Genomic DNA, 22,983 nt, shown 5'->3' on the forward strand with positions numbered 1-22,983 from the left:
GAGGGAGTATTTTGCTTGATGATTTAAAGATCTGCTGTGCCGGATTTTTAAAGAGACTATACAGCTAAAATTATACATTATATGGTTCCCCTTCTGGCAAAAAGCTATATTGACTTGCTGTGTCTTTAGCTTTCAAATCTCCCCCCTGATCCCTGGAAGCCGGTGCGTAGCCCCATCCCCTTGCAGCAAAACAGTGTTCTCTGTGTCAGAGATACAGAGTACCACAGCGCATGACTGCAAGGAAGCGGGGTTATGCGCTGGCTTCTGGGGCTCAGTGAGGGGGAGATTTAAAGATTAAAGACCCGGCAAGTCAATATAGCTTCTTACCAGAAGGGGATCCATGTCATGTATAGTCTCCTTAAAGGAATACTGTAGGGGGGTCGGAAGAAAATGAGTTGAACTTACCCGGGGCTTCTAATGGTCCCCCGCAGACATCCTGTGCCCGTGCAGCCACTCACCTTTGCTCCGGCCCCACCTCCGGTTCACTTCTGGAATTTCAGACTTTAAAGTCTAAAAACCACTGCGCCTGCGGTGCCGTGTTCTCGCTCCCGTTGATGTCACCAGGAGCGTACTGCGCAGGGTGGGGCCAAAGCATCGGTGAGTGGCTGTGCGGGCACAGGAGTCGATGGTGTGGTGGCCATCGACTGGCCAGTCAGATGAAATCGATACTTAGCCGCGGCGGAGGATCATAAGTACCGGCGTGGGCACAGAGGGCAAGATTTATCAAGAGTGTCTGAGACAAAATATTAGTAGGTTTTTAGAAATCCATGCAGAACTGTCTTAAGAAATCATTAGATTGTGCAGATTCCTTCTTAAACTGTTAGGAATCGGAGGCGTTAGGAAGGTCTCTCAGACAGTGCAGTGTGTGAGGGGAATTGCTGTTACTGAGGTAACCAACACACCTGCTGTATTGATAGCAGCAGGCTCTGTGAGGAATTCAGCAGGGGGGAGGAGCACCTCACAAATCATGTCTAGCCTGCACTCTGCAATCATGTCTAGCCTGCAGTTCTGCATCTGTAGATCTGCTCTCAAGCACTTCTCTTAACTGTAGTGCAGCTCTAGAAATTCATGCTAAACTGCCACTATTACCTAGGATTTAAGAAGGTTCTTATCATGCAGAACTGTTCTCCCTGCTGGTTAGAACAGATTAAGAAGAAAAAACTGTCGGTAATGTGTTGATAAATCTCCCCCAACGAGACTGCAGGGAGCCAGTAGAAGCCCCAGATAAGTAAAAGTGCCTCGTTTTTACTAGATTTTAGGTTCCCTTTAAAGGAATACTGTAGGTGGGTCGGGGGGGGGGGGGGAATGAGTTGAACTTCTAATGGTCCCCCGCAGACATCCTGTGCCCGCGCAGTCACTCACAGATGCTCCAGCCCCGCCTCCAGTTCACTTCTGGAATTTCAGACTTTAAAGTCTGAAAACCACTGAGCCTGCATTGCTTCCGCTGATGTCACCAAGAGTGTGTTGTACAGGCCCAGTATGGTCTGTGCCTACGCAGTATGCTCCTGGTGACATCTGCGGGAGCGAGGACATAGCAACGCAGGCGCAGTGGTTTTCAGACTTTAAAGTCTGAAATTCCAGAAGTGAACCGGAGGCGGGGCCAGAGCATCGGTCAGTGGCTGCGCAGGCACAGGATGTCTGCGGGGGACCATTAGAAGCCCCGGGTAAGTTCAACTCATTTTCCCCCGAAACCCCCCTCCCCCCCACAGTATGTGAGGGTAAACCTATACACACACTAGATTGTCAGTTGAAACATCCCCTAATGGCTGCGTTCTTATTGCTGTACCCAGGTTTATACAGTGGTGTGATCAGTATTCTCAGTATTCTTCTGTGTACACATTACTGTTTACTTTGCAGTATTAGCAGGGCATGTGTTCTTTCACAGGCTGCCATTCCCTGTGCTAGTACAATACATGTGCACTTCCTGGTCTCAATTATGCACTCAATGGGAACATCAGCTGTTTAAATGATTGTTTTCAACAATAAACAAGACCTGGTAGGCTTGGAGTTGTTGGTTGCTCTGTGCGACCTGGAGCCATGCTTTCCACAACACAAATAAAGTGGATCTCCATTGAACTGAAAAATGGCAAGGTTTTAAAGGCAAATTCCACATTTGTTTTAAAAATGGCCATACACATAGACAATACACTGAAGTAGGGTAGAGAGAAGATAGATGGGCACCAGGTGCTTCCAACAGACTGACACTATGGATAGCCTACCACTGATGGTCGTGCTCACGTTCCACACATATGTAACATCCAGTAAGACAGCCGGAGCACCAACTCATGCAATTTGGGTTTTTAGCGCGGCCACGACCGCTTCCGGGGTATTCCCCGCCCCCTTCCGGGGTCGCTTACCGCACAGACTAATCGGCGCTCAGGAAGGTCAACCTATCCGGCGCTGCGCTGGAACAGATGCTGCGAGTGCGTCCCTGGTTACACTGTAACCAAGATAGCGTAGGCAGTGGGGGCTTGGTTCTGTAAAAGAGAAACACAAGAAGAAGAATACCCCGGAAGCGTTCGTGGCCGCGCTAATGGCGGCGAGGAACTGCTAGCGGCGTTTAGACCTGGGGAGTGGTAAGTGTTTATGTTTATCCTATATAAATGTATGCATTACTGTTGCACTTTTGATACTTCTGGTCTCTGAAGAAGCGGCAGTTGCCGTGAAACGGCTGTAAGGCCGGTATCTCTCTCTCCCTATCACCTTTGCTGGATTGCCTGTATGCCTATGTGACTGCCATTAAACCCAAATTGCATGAGTTGGTGCTCCGGCTGTCTTTCTTACTGGATGTTACATAAACAATACATGTCAAACTCTGGCCTGCGGACCTGATTATGACCCGCAGAGCCATCAAAGTTGGCCCACCAGTGGTCTTCCACTTTGCATTATGTTTGGCCCACTCTAGACCACCAGGAAAGCTATATTGGACATGAAGCCCTAGAACACCAGGGAAGCCATATCAGGGGTGGGAGGGGAAAAGCATAAGACACCAGGGAACTGTAAAGGGAGGGAAGGGGCCATTAGATTCCAGGGAACTGTATGGGGTAGTGAGTGGGCCACTAGATACCAGGGAACTATATAGGGTGAAGGAGGACCACTAAACTCCAGGGAACTGTATAGGGGAGGGAGGATGCACTAGACACCAGGGAACTGTATAGAGGAGTGAGGGTGCTGGAGCACTTCTGCTCTGTACAGCCTAGCGCATATCACAATCTAGTCTACTATAATTATTCTCATTATTCCCTGTAATATACAGTACATGTATGGGCACTTCCTACTTACAAACGGGTTCTATTCTGGGAGGTTGAATTCATTTATAAGTCGAGCCATGTGTTGTACTCTGTTAAGTAGATAAACTTTTGGCCTACTCTGGATTTGGACAAATAGTAAAAACCTTTTTTTGGTTTTGTTTTCAATGTGTTTTTATTTAATGTACTTACAACAGTTTATAGAATACTGTAACATGTAACAACAATATGCCATAACAAAAACTGTACTGATGTGTGTACATAAAGACCCCTTTGTTTGTATGCAAGAAACGTTGGTACTCAAGTCATTTCTTAGTAGGGGATTGTCTGTATATTTTTATCAGCCGGAGTGGATATTCCTTTTAAAGTGGGATTCTGCAGAAGTTTTGAATAAAGTGGGGGAGGGGTCAAGAGCACCTGTCAATGTGTTTACTTTTCCCCTTTTTGCTTTTCCAGTTTTTGTACTCTTTGTTGTTGTTCTCTTCCTTTTCATACCATGTCACTGAATACAGGAATTCAGAATATTTCTCTAACGCCAGTGATTGCGTTTCTTATTTCATCAGAGAAGCGTAGGAGGGGTGAATCCTCTTACATGTTCTCTTTGTTGTAATGCTAGTCATAAGCCACATACACGTGCTGGATTGAACTTGGCCAAGACAACTTATAACGAGTACATATTATTTTGGCGCCGCTCAGTTCGTCGCAGACAGAGCCGAATGACTGCTCTCCCTTCTGCCGCTAAACTCGGAGGCGGCATTCAATACTATTCCCTCCAAGTTGTAGAAACTCGGAGGGAGTTGTAATTCGGGGTCCAGCAGCCGCCAGAGCCCTGAATTATCGCTACACAGGGTGCGCTGCATAGCATTGCTGCTATTACGGTGCCCATCGATGCGCGCCGAGATAACCTGCTTCACTTATAACGACTGCCTCTGGCGAGAATCTAGCGTGTGTACAGTGGCCCTGATTAGCAGCTGCCACTGTGCCACCAGCAGTAACAGCCACTCATTAGCAGCCACCATTGTGCCACCAGCAGGAACAGCCACTCATTAGCAGCCACCATCATTGTGCCACCAGCAGGAACAGCCACTCATTAGCAGCCGTCACTGTGCCAGCAGCAATAACTGCCACTCATTAGCAGCCGCCACCGTGCCAGCAGCAGTAACAGCCACTCATTAGCAGCCACCACTGTGCCAGCAACAGTAACAGCTACTCATTAGCAGCCGCCACTATGCCACCAGCAGTAACAGCCACTCATTAGCAGCTGCCACTGTGCCACCAGCAGGAACAGCCACTCATTACCAGCCGCCACTGTGCCAGCAGCAATAACAGCCACTCATTAGCATCTGCCACTGTGCCACCAGCAGGAACAGCCACTCATTAGCAGCCACCACTGTGCCACCAGTAGGAACAGCACTCATTAGCAGCTGCCACTGTCCCACCAGCAGTAACAGCCACTCATTAGCAGCTGCCACTGTCCCACCAGCAGTAACAGCCACTCATTAGCAGCCACCACTATGCCAGCAGCAGTAACAGCCACTCATTAGCAGCCACCAGCAGGAACTGCCACTTGTTAGCAGCCACCACTGTGCCACCAGCAGGAACAGCCACTCATTAGCAGCCACCACTGTGCTACCAGTAGGAACAGTCACTCATTAGCAGCTGCCACTGTGCCACCAGCAGGAACAGCCACTCATTACCAGCCGCCACTGTGCCAGCAGCAATTACAGCCACTCATTAGCACCTGCCACTGTGCCACCAGCAGGAATAGCCACTCATTAGCAGCCACCACTGTGCCACCAGTAGGAACAGCCACTCACTAGCAGCTGCCACTGTGCCACCAGCAGGAACAGCCACTCATTAGCAGCCACCACTGTGCTACCAGTAGGAACAACCACTCAATAGCAGCTGCCACTGTGCCACCAGCAGGAACAGCCACTCATTAGCAGCTGCCACTGTGCCACCAGCAGGAACAGCCACTCATTAGCAGCTGCCACTGTGCCAGCAGCAGAATCAGCCACTCATTAGCAGCCTCCACTGTGCCACCAGCAGTAACAGCCACTCACTAGCAACTGCCACTATGCCACCAGCAGTAACAGCCACTCACTAGCAGCTGCCACTGTGCCACCAGCAGTAACAGCCACTCATTAGCAGCCACCATCATTGTGCCACCAGCAGGAACAGCCACTCATTAGCAGCCGTCACTGTGCCAGCAGCAATTACAGCCACTCATTAGCACCTGCCACTGTGCCACCAGCAGGAATAGCCACTCATTAGCAGCTGCCACTGTGCCACCAGCAGGAACAGCCACTCATTACCAGCCGCCACTGTGCCAGCAGCAATAACAGCCACTCATTAGCATCTGCCACTGTGCCACCAGCAGGAACAGCCACTCATTAGCAGCCATCACTGTGCCACCAGTAGGAACAGGACTCATTAGCAGCTGCCACTGTCCCACCAGCAGTAACGGCCACTCATTAGCAGCCACCACTATGCCAGCAGCAGTAACAGCCACTCATTAGCAGCCACCAGCAGGAACTGCCACTCGTTAGCAGCCACCACTGTGCCAGCAGCAGTAACAGCCACTCATTAGCAGCTGCCACTGTGCCACCAGCAGGAACAGCCACTCATTAGCAGCTGCCACTGTGCCAGCAGCAGTAACAGCCACTCATTAGCAGCCACCACTGTGCCAGCAGCAGTAACAGCTACTCATTAGCAGCCACCACTGTGCCAGCAGCAATAACAGCCACTCATTAGCACCTGCCACTGTGCCACCAGCAGGAACAGCCACTCATTAGCAGCTACCACTGTGCCACCAGTAGGAACAGCACTCATTAGCAGCTGCCACTGTCCCACCAGCAGTAACAGCCACTCATTAGCAGCCACCACTATGCCAGCAGCAGTAACAGCCACTCATTAGCAGCCACCAGCAGGAACTGCCACTTGTTAGCAGCCACCACTGTGCCACCAGCAGGAACAGCCACTCATTAGCAGCCACCACTGTGCTACCAGTAGGAACAGCCACTCATTAGCAGCTGCCACTGTGCCACCAGCAGGAACAGCCACTCATTACCAGCCGCCACTGTGCCAGCAGCAATTACAGCCACTCATTAGCACCTGCCACTGTGCCACCAGCAGGAATAGCCACTCATTAGCAGCCACCACTGTGCCACCAGTAGGAACAGCCACTCACTAGCAGCTGCCACTGTGCCACCAGCAGGAACAGCCACTCATTAGCAGCCACCACTGTGCTACCAGTAGGAACAACCACTCAATAGCAGCTGCCACTGTGCCACCAGCAGGAACAGCCACTCATTAGCAGCTGCCACTGTGCCAGCAGCAGAATCAGCCACTCATTAGCAGCCTCCACTGTGCCACCAGCAGGAACAGCCACTCATTACCACCCGCCACTGTGCCACTAGCAGAAACAGCCACTCATTTGCAGCCACCACTGTGCCACCAGCAGTAACAGCCACTTACTAGCAACTGCCACTATGCCACCAGCAGTAACAGCCACTCACTAGCAGCTGCCACTGTGCCACCAGCAGTAACAGCCACTCATTAGCAGCCGCCACCATGCCAGCAACAATAACAGCCACTCATTAGCACCTGCCACTGTGCCACCAGTAGGAACAGCCACTCATTAGCAGCCACCACTGTGCCACCAGTAGGAACAGCACTCATTAGCAGCTGCCACTGTGCCACCAGCAGTAACAGCCACTCATTAGCAGCCACCAGCAGGAACTGCCACTCATTAGCAGCCACCACTGTGCCACCAGCAGAAACAGCCACTCATTAGCAGCCGCCACTGTGCCACCAGCAGGAACAGCCACTTATTAGCACCCGCCACTGTGCCACCAGCAGGAACAGCCACTCATTAGCAGCCACCACTGTGCCACCAGCAGGATCAGCCACTCATTAACAGCTGCCACTGTGCCACCAGCAGTAACAGCCACTCACTAGCAGCTGCCACTGTGCCACCAGCAGTAACAGCCACTCATTAGCAGCCGCCACTGTGCCACCAGCAGCAACAGCCACTCATTAGCAGCCGCCACTGTGCCACCAGCAGCAACAGCCACTCATTAGCAGCTGCCACTGTGCCAGCAGCAGTAACAGCCACTCATTAGCAGCCGCCACTGTGCCACCAGCAGCAACAGCCACTCATTAGCAGCTGCCACTGTGCTACCAGCAGTAACAGCCACTCAGCAGCTTCCACTGTGCCACCAGCAGTAACAGCCACTCAGCAGCTTCCACTGTGCCACCAGCAGTAACAGCCACTTATTTTTTAGCTGCCACTATGCCAGCAGCAGTAACAGTCACTCATTATTAGCAGGCCCCCAAGCTGCCTTCTAAAATGCTGCATGCAGCGTGCTTACAATTTACACAATTCATTGCAGCGAGAATGGTCTATGGGGATGCATCTGTCGCAGCACTTTGATCAGCGAGCCCTTACTGTTCCTGCTTCACATTTCCAACTACCTTTGGGCTCCTGTTTTCTCTGTCTGCAGTAATCTAGTCTGCCTCTAGGGGTGCTGTAGTTGGATGAGAGCTGTCAGTACTGTGACTGCTTTGCTGGAATTTATAGACACATTTTGTGCATTGAGAAGACCTGCTGACAGGGAGGTTGTCACAGCGCAGACATTCACATCTCTCTGCTGCTGCAGCCCTAGGAACCAGAACACTGACCTCAGTCAGGTGGGAGGCTTCAGCAAAACTATGTATACAAATTGTAATGTTATTGTGATGAGCTGATTCATACACTTGGGGCTGTTTAGTGTTGCGTATGTAATGTATGTCTAGCTTTAGTAGATGAACTAGATGTATGGCATAGTAATGCTTAACATAGCAACCTTAACCTCTAGTGAGATTAGTGTGTTTGTGTTAGAAAGCAGGCTGGGAAAGAGTTGTGCTGGGAGTGGAGAGGGGAGATGCTAAAGGGAACCTGAGGTGAGAGGGATATGGAGGCTGCCATATTTATTTCCTTGTAGACAATGCCAGTTGTCTGGCAGCCCTGTTGATCTTCTGGCATAACCCTTGAACAAGCATATAGCTAAACCAGTAAAACCAGTCAGCTGAGTCGGCGTACCGGATCTGCTGGATGCTAGTTCAGCGTGTATGGCTAAGTCTTAAGGTACATACACACGGCGGATTTCTCCAAACGACCAGTCGTTTGGACGTCAAATCGGGCATGTGTCAAATCGAGCATGTGGATTTGACCGATCCGTCAAAACCAGCGTTATCAGCTGAACGACCGTTTGTGCACACCCGATTTGTCAGCTACGTTGCAGGGAATGTTTCCAAATGGGTTATAAAAATTACACTGTAATGATACTTGTCCTTTAAGGCAGTCTTCACACTTGTGATTTTTGGCTTTGTTCCTCCATGTTTTTTAATATATTTTCCATTCTGCGGTTTGCTTGTACATTGGCTAAAAAATCCATACATACTGGTCAAATTATTGCAGCTGTAAGTCAAATGCCAAACGCAAATTCTGTTACGTCTGAAAGGGGCCTAAAAGGCAACGCCTATACCTGCAATGTTTGGCGTTGTTTTTCTTGTTTATTCATATTAGCAATTCTGCAATTTCTGCCAAAAAATTGTAATCATATGCATAGCGCTGCACACCTTTTCGCTGCCTCTTGCCCAGTGGCGTATTTCCTGCTGCACTGGGATACATCACTGGGATTCCCGGCTTCCCTGACGTATTTGCGTCGTTCCGCGCAAGCAATGCCGCTACTAAAGTATTTAAAGTTTCTGCTTTACCCAGTGATTGCAATTTACCAGTTTTTAATCTTTTGTTTGCCTTTTTCTGGAGAAGAATTGCCCACAGCTCAAGTCAGATGTAATGACATTAGATGTGTGGCAAACACAAATTTGCAAAAAACGCAAATTGCATGCAAATTCTATTATGTGTGAAAGGGGCCTACATCACTGTCGCAGAATGAGCAGCAGATCAGACGCTGTGACTCCACTGGCTGCAGGCTTTTTGCAGGTGTGTGACTCGAACACTACTAAAGCCAAAAGCTCAGCATGACAGCCAGGAAATGTTTATAAGGGAATGAAGATGGCAGCCCCTCCGTATTCCTTTCACTTCAAGTTCTCTTTAACCGCGGTACACATGCTAGATCGCGGTTGTCAGAAATTAACGATAAATGATGAATCGTTTAAAAGTGTCCCAACAACAGTAAGAGACAACGATTATCGTCCACATAGGACGATCTGTCCTGGTGGATTGGTTTAGAAGATAATCATATTTGATCCATTCAAAGTACTTTTGTGTGGTAAATTTTGCACTTTCGGTAACAATCTGTTTGGCAGAACATTGTTTTGCTATCGCTTAATTCAAATGTGCACCAATGTCAGCTTGACACTAACTGTCGGATCACTTGTTTTCAAATGACACCAGTCTAGCTTCAAAGGTGCCGTAGATCTAGCGGTATATGGGCTGATAGATTAAGCGACAGATATCTCGCTGATAGAATCTCTCAAACCCCCCCATGTGCCCCCCAGTGCCCGTTCATAGCAATATCTCCCCTGTCTGGCTGCCGCGAGTCCACCTGCTCTCTTTCCGTATTTGCGCTCCACGTGGCTGACACGCATAGCATGTGCTGTGTGTGTCGTTACATACACCAGTGCTGTATGCAGAAGCTACGTGGGTCCAATATGCGGAAGAAAAGCTGGTGGACTCGCGGTGGCCAGACAGGGAAGATATTTTAATGCACAGGCACCAGGGGGCACAAATATAACATTTAGGGGGACAGGAGTTCCATTGTCGCTTGTCCCAATATCGCACGCGGTTACTGCCACCTACCCAATCGACTAAGTCAGCCTGAGATTTTTCATAATGTCCGATTGATGCATTTGACTGAAACCGGTCGAATTGTCGAACGGGCATGCTTGTCGCAGCACGTGTTTCATCCAATTTGGTAATTATCTAATCAGATGGTCTATTGGCCACAAAATCGCCAGATGTATGACAACCTTAAAGTGCATCCGAGATTAACTTTTACTCATTGCATAATTGTTCCTTTCCTATTGTTTATAGGGCATTCCTCAAGCCAAATACTTTTTTTGTTTTTGTATTAATACTCTAATTCCCTAGAGACTAAACAAGCCTCGCCCACAGATTTTCAGAGAGCCTTGGCATTTTCAGACAGCAAGGGTTTATGGTAGCTCAGTCTGGGCAGGAGGAGGGGGAGGTATTACTAGCCAGAGATTTCAGAGGCAGAGGTGAGGAGGAGGGGGGATTCGTTTTTTTTTCAGTCTGAGTGCTGATGATGCAGATAAGTTTGGTATGTGTAATGTTTACAAACAACATGGCTGCTGTCATTGTATCACAGGAAGAAATAATCCTATTCTATTGAGGCTGTTTGCAGCTAGATTTGCTGTGTAACCTATATAAACTCTAGATAAGTTATATAGACAAGTTACTTGTTATAGTTAGTTTTTCGTCTTGGATCCGCTTTAAAGCCGCATCTACATGCGTAGATGCGGCTCCGATGTTCCTTATCAATCGAGCCGCTGATGCGGCTCGATTGATAAGATCCGACAGGACGGATCTCCGCACCGCCGATTTCCTGCTCGCTCCCCGCGAGGGGCCAATGGCAGGGAATCGAGCGGAAGATAAGCGGGGACGAGCAGGGAATCGGATCCGGGGACGCGGCGGGCACGCGCGGGGACACGGAAGAGGCGATCCGGCGGCTAATCGAGCCGCCTCTACGCGTGTAGATGCGGCTTTAGGCTGCTGTACACTGACATCTTCAATAGATTAGATATTGGCTAGATAAAACCTAGAATCAAATGAAAATGGATTGAAGGTAGTTGACATTGATTGATATTTGGTTGTTTTGGTGATTGAACACTGATGGGGAAAGGCCATTATTTATTTATGAAGCAGGAAGATGTGCGGAGGGCCATATATGTTAGGAAATGCATTCGATTTTAATCATAATAAGATCAAAAATAGGACCATTCACTAAAAATTGCACCCTTAATGGGCACCTTTTAGGTTGTCATCTGATCAGAGCGTAGGAGAGTCAATTAGCCCCAATCCGTGTGACACCCACTGCCTCTAATGTACTTGCCAACTAGGATGGACGGGGGCATGAGAATAGCCCCCGCTGTGCGGCGTGGAATTGTACCAAAGAAAGAAGTGAGGAGAAGGACTAGTAGCGCCATCACAAGCAAGTAAATTATCACGCTTTGCTGCTCTGCTCTATCTGATGGCGGGAAACTGTTATACTGTGTTTTGGAGGTGGGGGCGTGTCTTCAGGGTTTTGTTGGGGGGGGGGGGGGGGGGCATTAGTGTTGTTGGTGGGCCTGGCAGGTTATAGTTGAGGATGGAATAGATGAATGGAGGTGGTTATATCCAGGATCCAGAGCCCTTCTTCTCTTTACACTAGTCCACTTGTCAGATCTGACTTTAACCTCCTTGCCGGTTATCCCGAGCTCAGCTCGGGGTAACCTGCGCAGGAGGATTTCTCAGGCCCCGCTGGGCCGATTTTTCTAATTTTTTTTTTCCTACACGCAGCTAGCACTTTGCTAGCTGCGTGTGGTACGCGATCGCCGCCGATTCGCCGCTACCCGCCGTGCCATGGCGACCGGGGAAGCCCAGCAGGAAATATCGTTCTGAACGGGATTTCCTGCTTACTCTGATCGCCGGAGGCGATCGGAGTGGGTGGGGGGATGCCGCTGCTTAGCGGCTATCATGATTTAAAAAAATAAATAAATAAAAAGTGCTGCGCTGCCCCATTGCCGTGGGAATTGGACCGGCAAGGGGGTTAAAGTCTGAAACACCTGATCTGCTGCATGCTTGTTCAGGGGCTATGGCTACTAATATTAGAGGCAGAGGATCAGCAGGGCTGCCAGGCAACTGGTATTGATTAAAAGGAAATAAATATGGCAGCCTCCGTATACCTCTTACTTCAGTTCCCCTTTAATACTGTATAACACTATATGTATACACCATATTAGTGATTAATCTATCATTTCTGTTCACCTACCCAGCTCTGTTAAACCAAACACAATGCCAGAAGATGATTCAGATCTAAATAGACTGTGAAATGTACATGGTCTCATTATGAACTCGTTATGCTAATGTTCATTTATCATGTGTTAATATGCCTTTGTACTAGATTTATCTGGGCAGGTGTTTCATAGAGGTTTAATATTTACTGCTGAATGATTATAGATGACAATAGGCAGTCCATAGCAACAGGCTACACACCAGTTACTTTCTGTGCAAAATGAGTTTGTTCCTAAAAGTGAGTTTTGTGTACTTCCTTGGAGTATATCATATGGTTTAGGGGGCAACAACGTGCATAGCCCCCCCCCCCCCCCCCCCCCCCCCCGTGCATAGCGATCAACAACAGCACCTCAACCAGTGGTGATCAGAGACCTTTCTTCTCAGCTCCCCTAGTGCCGGCTTCTGCTGATTGTGTCATCAGCAGAGGGAAACAGGGAGGGGAGAGGACTCAGATCGCCACTGGAGCCGAGGATTAGGTGTGCCGTGCCGCCGCTACCTATACTTTTCCACAGGCATCCAATCACATTGCAACACGAACGCAGGCTGCTGAAGTGAAACCGGCCTCGGGTGACCCAAGATGAAATTCCATAGGGAAATTCCACTAATGTGATTGGATGGACAGCACCCTCTGTACCACTTTTTGTACCACTTTTATCACCTGAAAATTTTCAAGAACCACCAGTGTGCCTGCACGGCGGATTGGACCCGATCGGGCTCGGCTGTTTCTGCCATAGCCCGAGCGGAGAGCCGCTACTGCGCATGCACGCACGCCAAGGAGATCTTCGGCGAGTCCCAGCACTGGATTCCCTCTACTGAGGAGGAAGGTGGAAGCCTCTTTAGGATCCAGAGGCTTCCCCCTCCTGAGTGAAGTACCCCCCACGAGAACGTTTTCTTACAGGTACACTTTGAATTTAGCGGTAACCTTGCGCTGGACACGGGGTAAGCCGCCGCGGAGGATTCCTCAGGCCCTGCTGTGCCGATTTGCATAATTTTTTTTTTTTTCAAACACGCAGCTAGCACTTTGCTAGCTGTGTGTTTGCTGCGATCGCCACCGATGCGCCGCTACCCGAAGCGATACAGGCCGCCCCCCCCCCCCCCCCCCCCCCCGCATACCCCTTGCGCAGCCTGGCCAATCGCCACCAGGCTGCGCTATGGGGTGGATCGGGATTCCCTGTGACGTCACGACGTCGATGACGTCACTCCGTTCGTCGCCATTGCGACTGGGGAAGCTGTCAAGGAAATCCCGTTCAGAACGGGATTTCCTTATGGGCAAGCGGCGATCGGTGAGTACGAGGGGACGCCGCAGGGAGGAGGGAAGCATGTAGCTAGCGCTAGGCTAGCTACATGCTAGAAAAAAAAAAGGTGAAAAAAAAACCTCCCGCGGCCGCGCAGCCGCACATGTCATACCGCCAGGGAGGTTAAAGGGAACCAGAGAGGAAGCACCCTTGTGTATTTTACCATGTATATCAGTAAGAACATTAGAGAAAACACTTACCATGCTCTCTGTTTCCTCCTCACTGCTAAAAGTGTCTGTTAACAGCAGTCACAAGAATCCCAGACTGAGCAATTAAATCTGGCTTTGCTGGGAATGATTATTGCTGAGTCATTATAGCAGAGCCACAAGGGGGCAGGCTTGGGCTTGAAATAACACCACAAAAGACAGACTTAGCTATAATCTTTCTGCAGCAAAGCTAGACGGACCAGCCTGACTTCTCAGTCGGGGATTCTTATCAGACGTGATAACAGTCAGATTACACAGAGAACAATGAAACAAAGGGCAGATTAGGTGTTTACTGTCATGTTCCCACTGATTTATAAGGTAAAATACAAGAGGGTGCTTCATCTCTGGTTCTCTTTAAGGAAATTAGATTGCCATTATTAGCAATCTGTAGGTAGATTGCCAATATACTGTAGGTAGCCTTTTCAGTTTCTCCATCCCCCCTGCTTAAATATAGGTAGCCTCCCCTCACCACCATAGAGCTGGGCAGTGACTCACCACAAAGTTCGGCTCCCCCTCACTTGCTCCTCACGCTGTGCTGCCCTGCGGAATAGTTCAGATATCAGATCATCGGAAACCCGGCCGCAGTGAAGGTGTGTGTGTGTGTGTGTGTGTGTGTGTGTGTGTGTGTGTGTGTGTGTGTGTGTGTGTGTGTGTGTGTGTGTGTGTGTGTGTGTGTGTGTGTGTGTGTGTGTGTGTGTGTGTGTGTGTGTGTGTGTGTGTGTGTGTGTGTGTGTGTGTGTGTGTGTGTGTGTGTGTGTGTGTGTGTGTGTGTGTGTGTGTGTGTGTGTGTGTGTGCTTGCACGCTTACATGCATCGGTTATAGGTGAGTTGTGAGGGACTACAGCCCATTATATTAACGGACTTGGTCCACCTAGTATCTATATATTGCTGTATATTCGTATGTAGCCCGCCTTCCCAAGTGATGCTTAGCTTAGGCTGTTTAGCAATGCAAGAAAATATAATTCCAGAGCATTCTGGGAGACCAGGTATTTTTTCTACTGGCTTTGGAACACTGAGTATACAAACATTCCATAGAACTGCACCTGTTAGAACTAAAGATGTCATCACCAGTGATAAATTTCAGAATGTAAATCAAGGAGAGGAAAGCTTTTACAACAGGCAAACAGTGATAAAATAATCTTGTAAAATAGCATGCAATGTTATTCCTTGTGTTATTTTCAGTACAGTTCCTCTGTAAGTAATGCTAGCATCATTTTACATGTCCATATTTATACAGCACTTATCTATTACCATTTGCATTAAAGGACATCCGAGGTGAAAATAAACTGATGAGATGAACAATTGTATATATCCTCCTATTCCTAAAAATGACTTTTTCAGATATCCAACAGCTTTACTTTATATTTAAATCTAGTTTTTAAGTTTTTACTGTTCCATTGTCTCTGCGCAATGACATCTTCGTTGACATATGCTAGAGCTCAAATCTATGAAATATTGACCCTTTTTATCTCTTTCCTGCTCTCAGAATCCATTTACTGAAAGGAAAGTGTTTTATGGTTGTAATTACTTATCACTGAGGGTTATGCTGTAGTCTGACCCAGTCCGACCCGAACAGAAACTGTCACTTGCATACCTGATGTTTAATTCTTTCAGGCAGCGAAAGAAAAATAGGAAGTAGGATCCCAGCCTAGCTATTTGTGTGCTAGGCACTGTACATACACATGTCTATATCATCATGTCCACATGTCACCTCGGTTGTCCTTTAAGCTGCATACATTTGCTCATTTTTTTCGCCATCAAAAAATGTTTCTTGCCTGGCTATCATGCTAATCCTTTACTTCCAATTACTTTACTGCCAGAACGAGTATGCAGATCCGGTGTTCTGACGCCACCTGCTGGCTGAATGTATTTTAGGTGTGACTGACTCTGCTGAAGCCAAAAGATGCACTGCTCCCTTTTGCAGGCATGGCATCTTCTACACTCTTCGGTGTATGTTGATAAAGTTTACTAATTTGGACCGACCTTTTTTCTTTTTCCTTCTGTCTGGGTATGGCCATCAAAGATTTTAATTTTAATTTTTTATTTTTTTTAAGCCAAAAGATGATCATGATGGCCACACATTTAACAAAATAGAGAGAGAGGGGCGAATAATAATGGCAGCTTCCATGTTTCTCTCACTGCAGTTCCCCTTAATGTTAGAAATTATACAGTGTCTTTGTGTTTCAGGCACGGCTTGGCTGATCGATGCAGAGAGCTGGTTGAGGCTGGCTATGATGTCCGACAACCCGATGCTGAGAACGTTACCCTGCTGCACTGGGCTTCCATTAACAACAGGCTGGACCTTATCAGGTGGGTACTGGGAGGGGGAGTTTGTGGTATACAGTATCTGTGTATATAAGTAGGGAGGAAAGGTGGACCTGTACTCTTAAGCTGTGTTCCCACAAGAGTAGAGAACGGGCATTGTTTGTCCTCTGCTCATCACTAAACCGACTGTGGAAACGTAGCCTGAACGGCTTTCTGGGAGACTGGCCTGGAGCAAAGCTGCAGCAAGGGCCATATAGGCTTCCAGGGGTTGGAGGAAGCCCCAGGTAAGTAAATATTATTTTTTTTTTTTTTTTAATAATTCTCAGCTGTATCCTTTAAAATGGTAAGTAACCCCTAGTTACACATACCATAATGCATTCAGAAGCAAAATACATATTGTAGATGAAGGTCAAATTTGGAGGGAGCCAATTTGTCTGTTTTGGTGATGTGGTAAGAAACCGGACTGCCCAGAGGGAACCCACGCAGACAGAGGCCTAGTGCACACCAGAGCGGTTCGGCTGCGTTTTGCGATGCGGCTGCGGATACGCTTGGTCAATGTATCTCAATGGGGTGGTTCACACCAGAGCGGGAGGCGGTTTGCAGAAACGCATACTCCCGGGGTGAGGCATTTTTTGGATTGTGGATGCGTTTCTGCCTCAATGTTAAGTATAGGAAAAACGCAAACCGCTCTGAAAAACGCCTGTTCAGAGTGGTTTTGCTGGCGTTTTTGTTACAGAAGCTGTTCAGTAACAGCTTTACTGTAACAATATATGAAATCTACTACACCAAAACCGCTACACAAAACCGCAAAACGCTAGCTGAAACGCTGCAGAAAAAGAAGAAAAAGCGTTTCAAAATCTGCTAGCATTTTGTGGATCTGCTAGCGGGTTTTGGTGTGCACCAGGCCAGAAAGAACATATAAACTCTGCAGATAGCATCCTGGGGAAGACTTATACCGGGGACTCCCAGGACTGCAAGCGAAGGTCGAAAGGGAACCGGGTGTAAAGCATGATCTGTGCACTGCAATGCCCAGTAATTGGCACAGTATAATGAGTAAATATGGCCGCCCCTTGCTTTATTGATCTGTGTGTATGTGTAGTATACAATGATATAATGTAAATGACTGGTGTATACAGGGTGCTGATGGTTTTTCTTTCATACACAGGTATTTTATCTCCAAGGGGGCTGTCGTGGATCAGCTGGGAGGTACATTAAATTCTACCCCTCTTCACTGGGCTGTCAGGTAAGTGGCGCTCTCCTGTTCATATTAGTGATTGTGTTGCCAGCAGAGCTGTGGAGTCAGAGCAAATTTTGGGTACCTCGAGTCTTAAAAAAATGTGATGACTCCTAATAAATGTAAAGGGATTCCGAGGTAAGAGACCTACGGAGGCTAACATATTTTTATTTTCTTTTTAAGCAATTTCAATTGCCTAACTGTCCTGCTGATCCTCTGCCTCTAATGCTTTTAGCTATAGACCCTGAACAAGCATGCAGCAAATCAGGTGTTTGTGACATGTCAGATCTGACAAGATTAGCTTCATGTTTGTTTCTGGTGTTATTCAGACACTACTGCAGCCAAATAGATCAGCAGGGCTCCAAGGCAACTGGTATTGTTTAAAAGGAAAGAAATATGGCAGCCTCCATATCACTCTCACCTCTGGTTCACTTTAGCTTCTTAACCACCGCATCACGCTGATGGGCGTGAACGCGGAGGCTCCCCGGGGACCGCGTAACACCAATTGGCGTTAAGTCCTGGGGACGGAGATTGCAGGGGATGGCTGGTGCCGATGCACACTCATCCCCGCTTGAATGATGGAGCTCTGCTCCGTCATCAGTCTTCCAGCAGATCGCCGTTAGGAAACTGTTAGACAGCGAAACTGCCGTCTAGGAGGATCCAGGCAGCGTGGGAAGATGGCAAGGGACCCATTGGCCTGAAGGGGGCTGGAGGAAGCCCCTGCTATGTAGTTAACTTTTTTTTTTTTTTTTTTTTTTTACTCATTTCAGGTACACTGTCTTTTTCAGATGGACGGCAAAAGATCACATTTAACACGCCGATTAGCTACTCAATTGCCAGTAGTAAGCACTTTCTGGCTGCAAAATAATGCAACTGAATAGCAGTGTTTGTAATCACAAGCGTGTCAACCTAGCTTAGCCAGACCTAGATGAAATCCTCTTCCCTCGTTCAGCCTTTCCTTCCCTGGACAGTTTTACCTCTCTGGTTACAAAACTAAAAATTTAGCAATTTCTGGTTTTCTCATTTTAGTTTTAAGTCTTTCCCCATCCTTTCATTCCCCACTTGTGTTTCAGGTGACTAAAGCCTAAATATAGTTGCAGCTTCCTCCTAATAGCTGCCTCGCCCTATGAGCTTTCTGTTCAATCGTTACACAATCAGTCAGTAGTAGACATACAAGATTTCCTCACTAGACCGGCTTCTGTGCTGCATTTCCTGTAAGATGAGCTGATGAGCCCTGCTTATCTCCTATCAGCCATCAAGTAATGTAATTACCAGCTGCTGTTGCTTCTGCTGTGTGCATGGAAGCCAGAAACCTGTACCTGCTGTACTTTCACAATAGAGTAAGCCATTGCATAGAAATTATTAGCCAATCAGATTGTATGGAAGGCAGAAACCTGTACTTGCTGCACTTTCACAAGAGGAAGCCATTGCATAGATCATTATTAGCCAATCAGATCGTATGGAAGCCAGAAACCTGTACCTGCTGTACTTTCACAATAGAGTAAGCCATTGCATAGACATTATTAGCCAATCAGATTGTATGGAAGGCAGAAACCTGTACCTGCTGCACTGTCACAATAGAGGAAGCCATTGCATAGACATTATTAGCCAATCAGATTGTATGGAAGGCAGAAACCTGTACCTGCTGCACTGTCACAATAGAGTAAGCCATTGCATAGACATTATTAGCCAATCAGATTGTACGGAAGGCAGAAACCTGTACTTGCTGCACTTTCACAAGAGGCAGCCATTGCATAGACATTATTAGCCAATCAGATCGTATGAAAGGCAGAAACCTGCACCTGCTGCACTTTCACAATAGAGGAAGCCATTGCATAGACATTAGCCAATCAGATTGTATGGAAGCCAGAAACCTGCACCTGCTGCACTTTCACAATAGAGGAAGCCATTGCATAGATCATTATTAGCCAATCAGATCGTATGGAAGCCAGAAACCTGTACCTGCTGTACTTTCACAATAGTGGCAGCCATTGCATAGACATTATTAGCCAATCAGATTGTATGGAAGGCAGAAACCTGTACCTGCTGCACTGTCACAATAGAGTAAGCCATTGCATAGAAATTATTAGCCAATCAGATTGTATGGAAGGCAGAAACCTGTACTTGCTGCACTTTCACAAGAGGCAGCCATTGCATAGACATTATTAGCCAATCAGATTGTATGGAAGGCAGAAACCTGCACCTGCTGCACTTTCACAATAGAGTAAGAGATTGCATAGACATTATTAGCCAATCAGATTGTATGGAAGGCAGAAACCTGTACCTGCTGCACTGTCACAATAGAGTAAGCCATTGCATAGAAATTATTAGCCAATCAGATTGTATGGAAGGCAGAAACCTGTACTTGCTGCACTTTCACAAGAGGCAGCCATTGCATAGACATTATTAGCCAATCAGATTGTATGGAAGGCAGAAACCTGCACCTGCTGCACTTTCACAATAGAGTAAGCCATTGCATAGACATTATTAGCCAATCAGATTGTATGGAAGGCAGAAACCTGTACCTGCTGCACTGTCACAATAGAGTAAGCCATTGCATAGAAATTATTAGCCAATCAGATTGTATGGAAGGCAGAAACCTGTACTTGCTGCACTTTCACAAGAGGCAGCCATTGCATAGATCATTATTAGCCAATCAGATTGTATGGAAGGCAGAAACCTGTACCTGCTGCACTTTCACAATAGAGGCAGCCATTGCATAGACATTATTCAATCAGATTGTATGGAAGGCAGAAACCTGCACCTGCTGCACTTTCACAAGAGGCAGCCATTGCATAGATCATTATTAGCCAATCAGATTGTATGGAAGGCAGAAACCTGTACCTGCTGTACTTTCACAATAGAGTAAGCCATTGCATAGACATTATTAGCCAATCAGATTGTATGGAAGGCAGAAACCTGTACCTGCTGCACTGTCACAATAGAGTAAGCCATTGCATAGACATTATTAGCCAATCAGATTGTATGGAAGGCAGAAACCTGTACCTGCTGCACTGTCACAATAGAGGCAGCCATTGCAAAGACATTATTAGCCAATCAGATCGTATGGAAGGCAGAAACCTGTACCTGCTGCACTGTCACAATAGAGTAAGCCATTGCATAGAAATTATTAGCCAATCAGATTGTATGGAAGGCAGAAACCTGTACTTGCTGCACTTTCACAAGAGGCAGCCATTGCATAGATCATTATTAGCCAATCAGATTGTATGGAAGGCAGAAACCTGTACCTGCTGCACTGTCACAATAGAGTAAGCCATTGCATAGACATTATTCAATCAGATCGTATGGAAGGCAGAAACCTGTACCTGCTGCACTGTCACAATAGAGGAAGCCATTGCATAGACATTATTAGCCAATCAGATTGTATGGAAGGCAGAAACCTGTACCTGCTGCACTGTCACAAGAGGCAGCCATTGCATAGAAATTATTAGCCAATCAGATTGTATGGAAGGCAGAAACCTGTACTTGCTGCACTTTCACAAGAGGCAGCCATTGCATAGATCATTATTAGCCAATCAGATTGTTTGGAAGGCAGAAACCTGTACCTGCTGCACTTTCACAATAGAGGCAGCGATTGCATAGATCATTATTAGCCAATCAGATTGTATGGAAGCCAGAAACCTGTACCTGCTGCACTTTCACAATAGAGGCAGCCATTGCATAGATCATTATTAGCCAATCAGATTGTATGGAAGCCAGAAACCTGTACCTGCTGCACTTTCACAATAGAGGAAGCCATTGCATAGACATTATTGTCAATCAGATTGTATGGAAGCCAGAAACCTGTACCTGCTGCATTGTCACAATAGAGGCAGCCGTTGCATAGACATTATTAGCCAATCAGATTGTATGGAATCCAGAAACCTGTACCTGCTTCCCTTTCACAATAGTGGCAGCCATTGCATAGACATTATTAGCAATCAGATCAGTTATGTATGTGAATACTGTATGGAAATTGCACCACAAACATCTGCTGTAATCCTGTGGTGTAAGCATTGTACAGACACTAGTGGGAACTCAGTCGAGGCATTCCAGATTTTTAAAGTCTCATACACACATATGAGGCAAGTTGTGCAGCCGGTATCGGTACTCTATCCCTAGGCAGAGCCGACACTATACAGACTCGTTGCTATGTGGGGTGGGAGGCCGATGGAGCAGTGCACAAGGAGTGTCACACTGTGGGAGGGGGTGAGTGGAGAGAACGAATTGATCCTTGAGGCTGATTGTAGGCCGGGCCATCGAGGTGGATCGGGAGCTGCTCTACAAATGCTATACTACCAGAGGCGGTCGTTATTGGCCATCTTATCATCCAAGTTTCATCTGCTTTGTACCATTAAATGAGGAGGCTGCCAGCTTCATTCTCTAATAAACTATGCCAGTTGTCTGACCTCTGCGCTGATGCTCTGCCTGTGATACTATAAGTAGCTGGCTTAGAATGAGCATGCGGATCAGATGCTGCGACTCTCTTGTGACTCAGCTGACTGCATGCTTGTTACAGGTGTGTGACTCAAACACAACTAAAGCCAAAAGCTCAGCATAAAAGTCGGGCAACTGGCATTGTTTATAAGGGAATAAAGATGGCAGCCTCTGTGTTGCCCTCACTTAAGCTTACCTTTTAAAGGACAACTACCAGTTGCCTGGCAGCCCTGCTGATCTGTTGGGCTGCAGTAATGTCGGAACACCAGAAACAAGCATGCAGCTAATCTTGCCAGATCTGACAATCATGTCAGAAACGCCTGATCTGCGGCATGCTTGTTCAGGGTCTATGGCTGAAAGTATTAGAGGCAGAGGATCAGCAGGATAGCCAGGCACCTGGTATTGCTTAACAGGAAAAACATTAAATATGGCAGCCTCCATATCCCTCTTGCTTCAGTTTTCCTTTAAAGGAACGCTTTCAGGCAGGTGTAAAGAAGGCAATAAAATTCATATTTGTCCTACCCTAAATTCAACCAGATAATAGACGCTGAGGTGTAGAACAAGGAGACAAGACTCCCCTCCCTTTATGCATGGACAGATTCATTTGGGAATGTATTGCGAGCAATGCTAGGTACACGCAATGCAATTTCCCATTAGATCGACTGGTTGAAAAGATAATTTCTTTTCCCGATTTGATAAGGGTATCGATTTTGTGCAGTAGTGATCTGAATATCCATCCCGCTATCGTTTGGGAGGTGATAGGACATTTCAGAAATAATCGTGTTAATACATTGATCTGATGGAAAATTTCATCGTGTGTACCTAGCATAAAGGTTTTCCACAATTTGGTTAATGACGCTATGACTGATTACATAGAACAGAACATGCTGCAGCCAAGCTGTGTGTCTGTACAGAAATCATCCCTAAAACTATTACCCAGAGCTACTACCAGTGATCATTTTAGTTAAGTCAGTACAGGATGTTAGTCGACTATATAAAAAGAAAGCACTTCACATGGTGCTCCATTTATGAACATCATACCAGAAAGTGCATATATCCTATATTTTCATGTGTGTATATTGTACTTGCACTTATATCTTACTTGCACTTGGAGCACGGTGTCATATTAAAGTGGGATAAAACTCTGACATAACATTCAATAAAAATGTGTTTCCCTACTTTGTATTACCCATACAGTTATATTTGCTTTTGTTCAGAAGTGATGTTGTGTGTTTACAAATTCCCAAAGTACAGTTTATATGCTCTGAAAGCTGCC

At 47.0% G+C, this 22,983-nt stretch overlaps 1 protein-coding gene across 2 annotated transcripts in view; it reads left to right on the plus strand.

The window, feature by feature from the left end:
• ZDHHC13 (zinc finger DHHC-type palmitoyltransferase 13) overlaps positions 1-22,983 on the plus strand; it is a 71,337-nt gene that overhangs the window by 9,827 nt on the left and 38,527 nt on the right. The window contains exons 3-4 of one of the 2 annotated variants that reach the window (XM_068260261.1): positions 15,959-16,081; positions 17,202-17,279. In XM_068260261.1, the coding sequence (XP_068116362.1) occupies positions 15,959-16,081; positions 17,202-17,279 (201 nt within the window). Of the gene's footprint in view, positions 1-15,958; positions 16,082-17,201; positions 17,280-17,914; positions 17,998-22,983 lie in introns of those variants that run through there. The other variant, XM_068260262.1, reaches the window with a different exon arrangement.

The sequence above is a fragment of the Hyperolius riggenbachi genome, chromosome 11 (assembly GCF_040937935.1).
Source record: "Hyperolius riggenbachi isolate aHypRig1 chromosome 11, aHypRig1.pri, whole genome shotgun sequence".
In the NCBI taxonomy this organism is placed as follows: Eukaryota; Metazoa; Chordata; class Amphibia; order Anura; family Hyperoliidae; genus Hyperolius; species Hyperolius riggenbachi.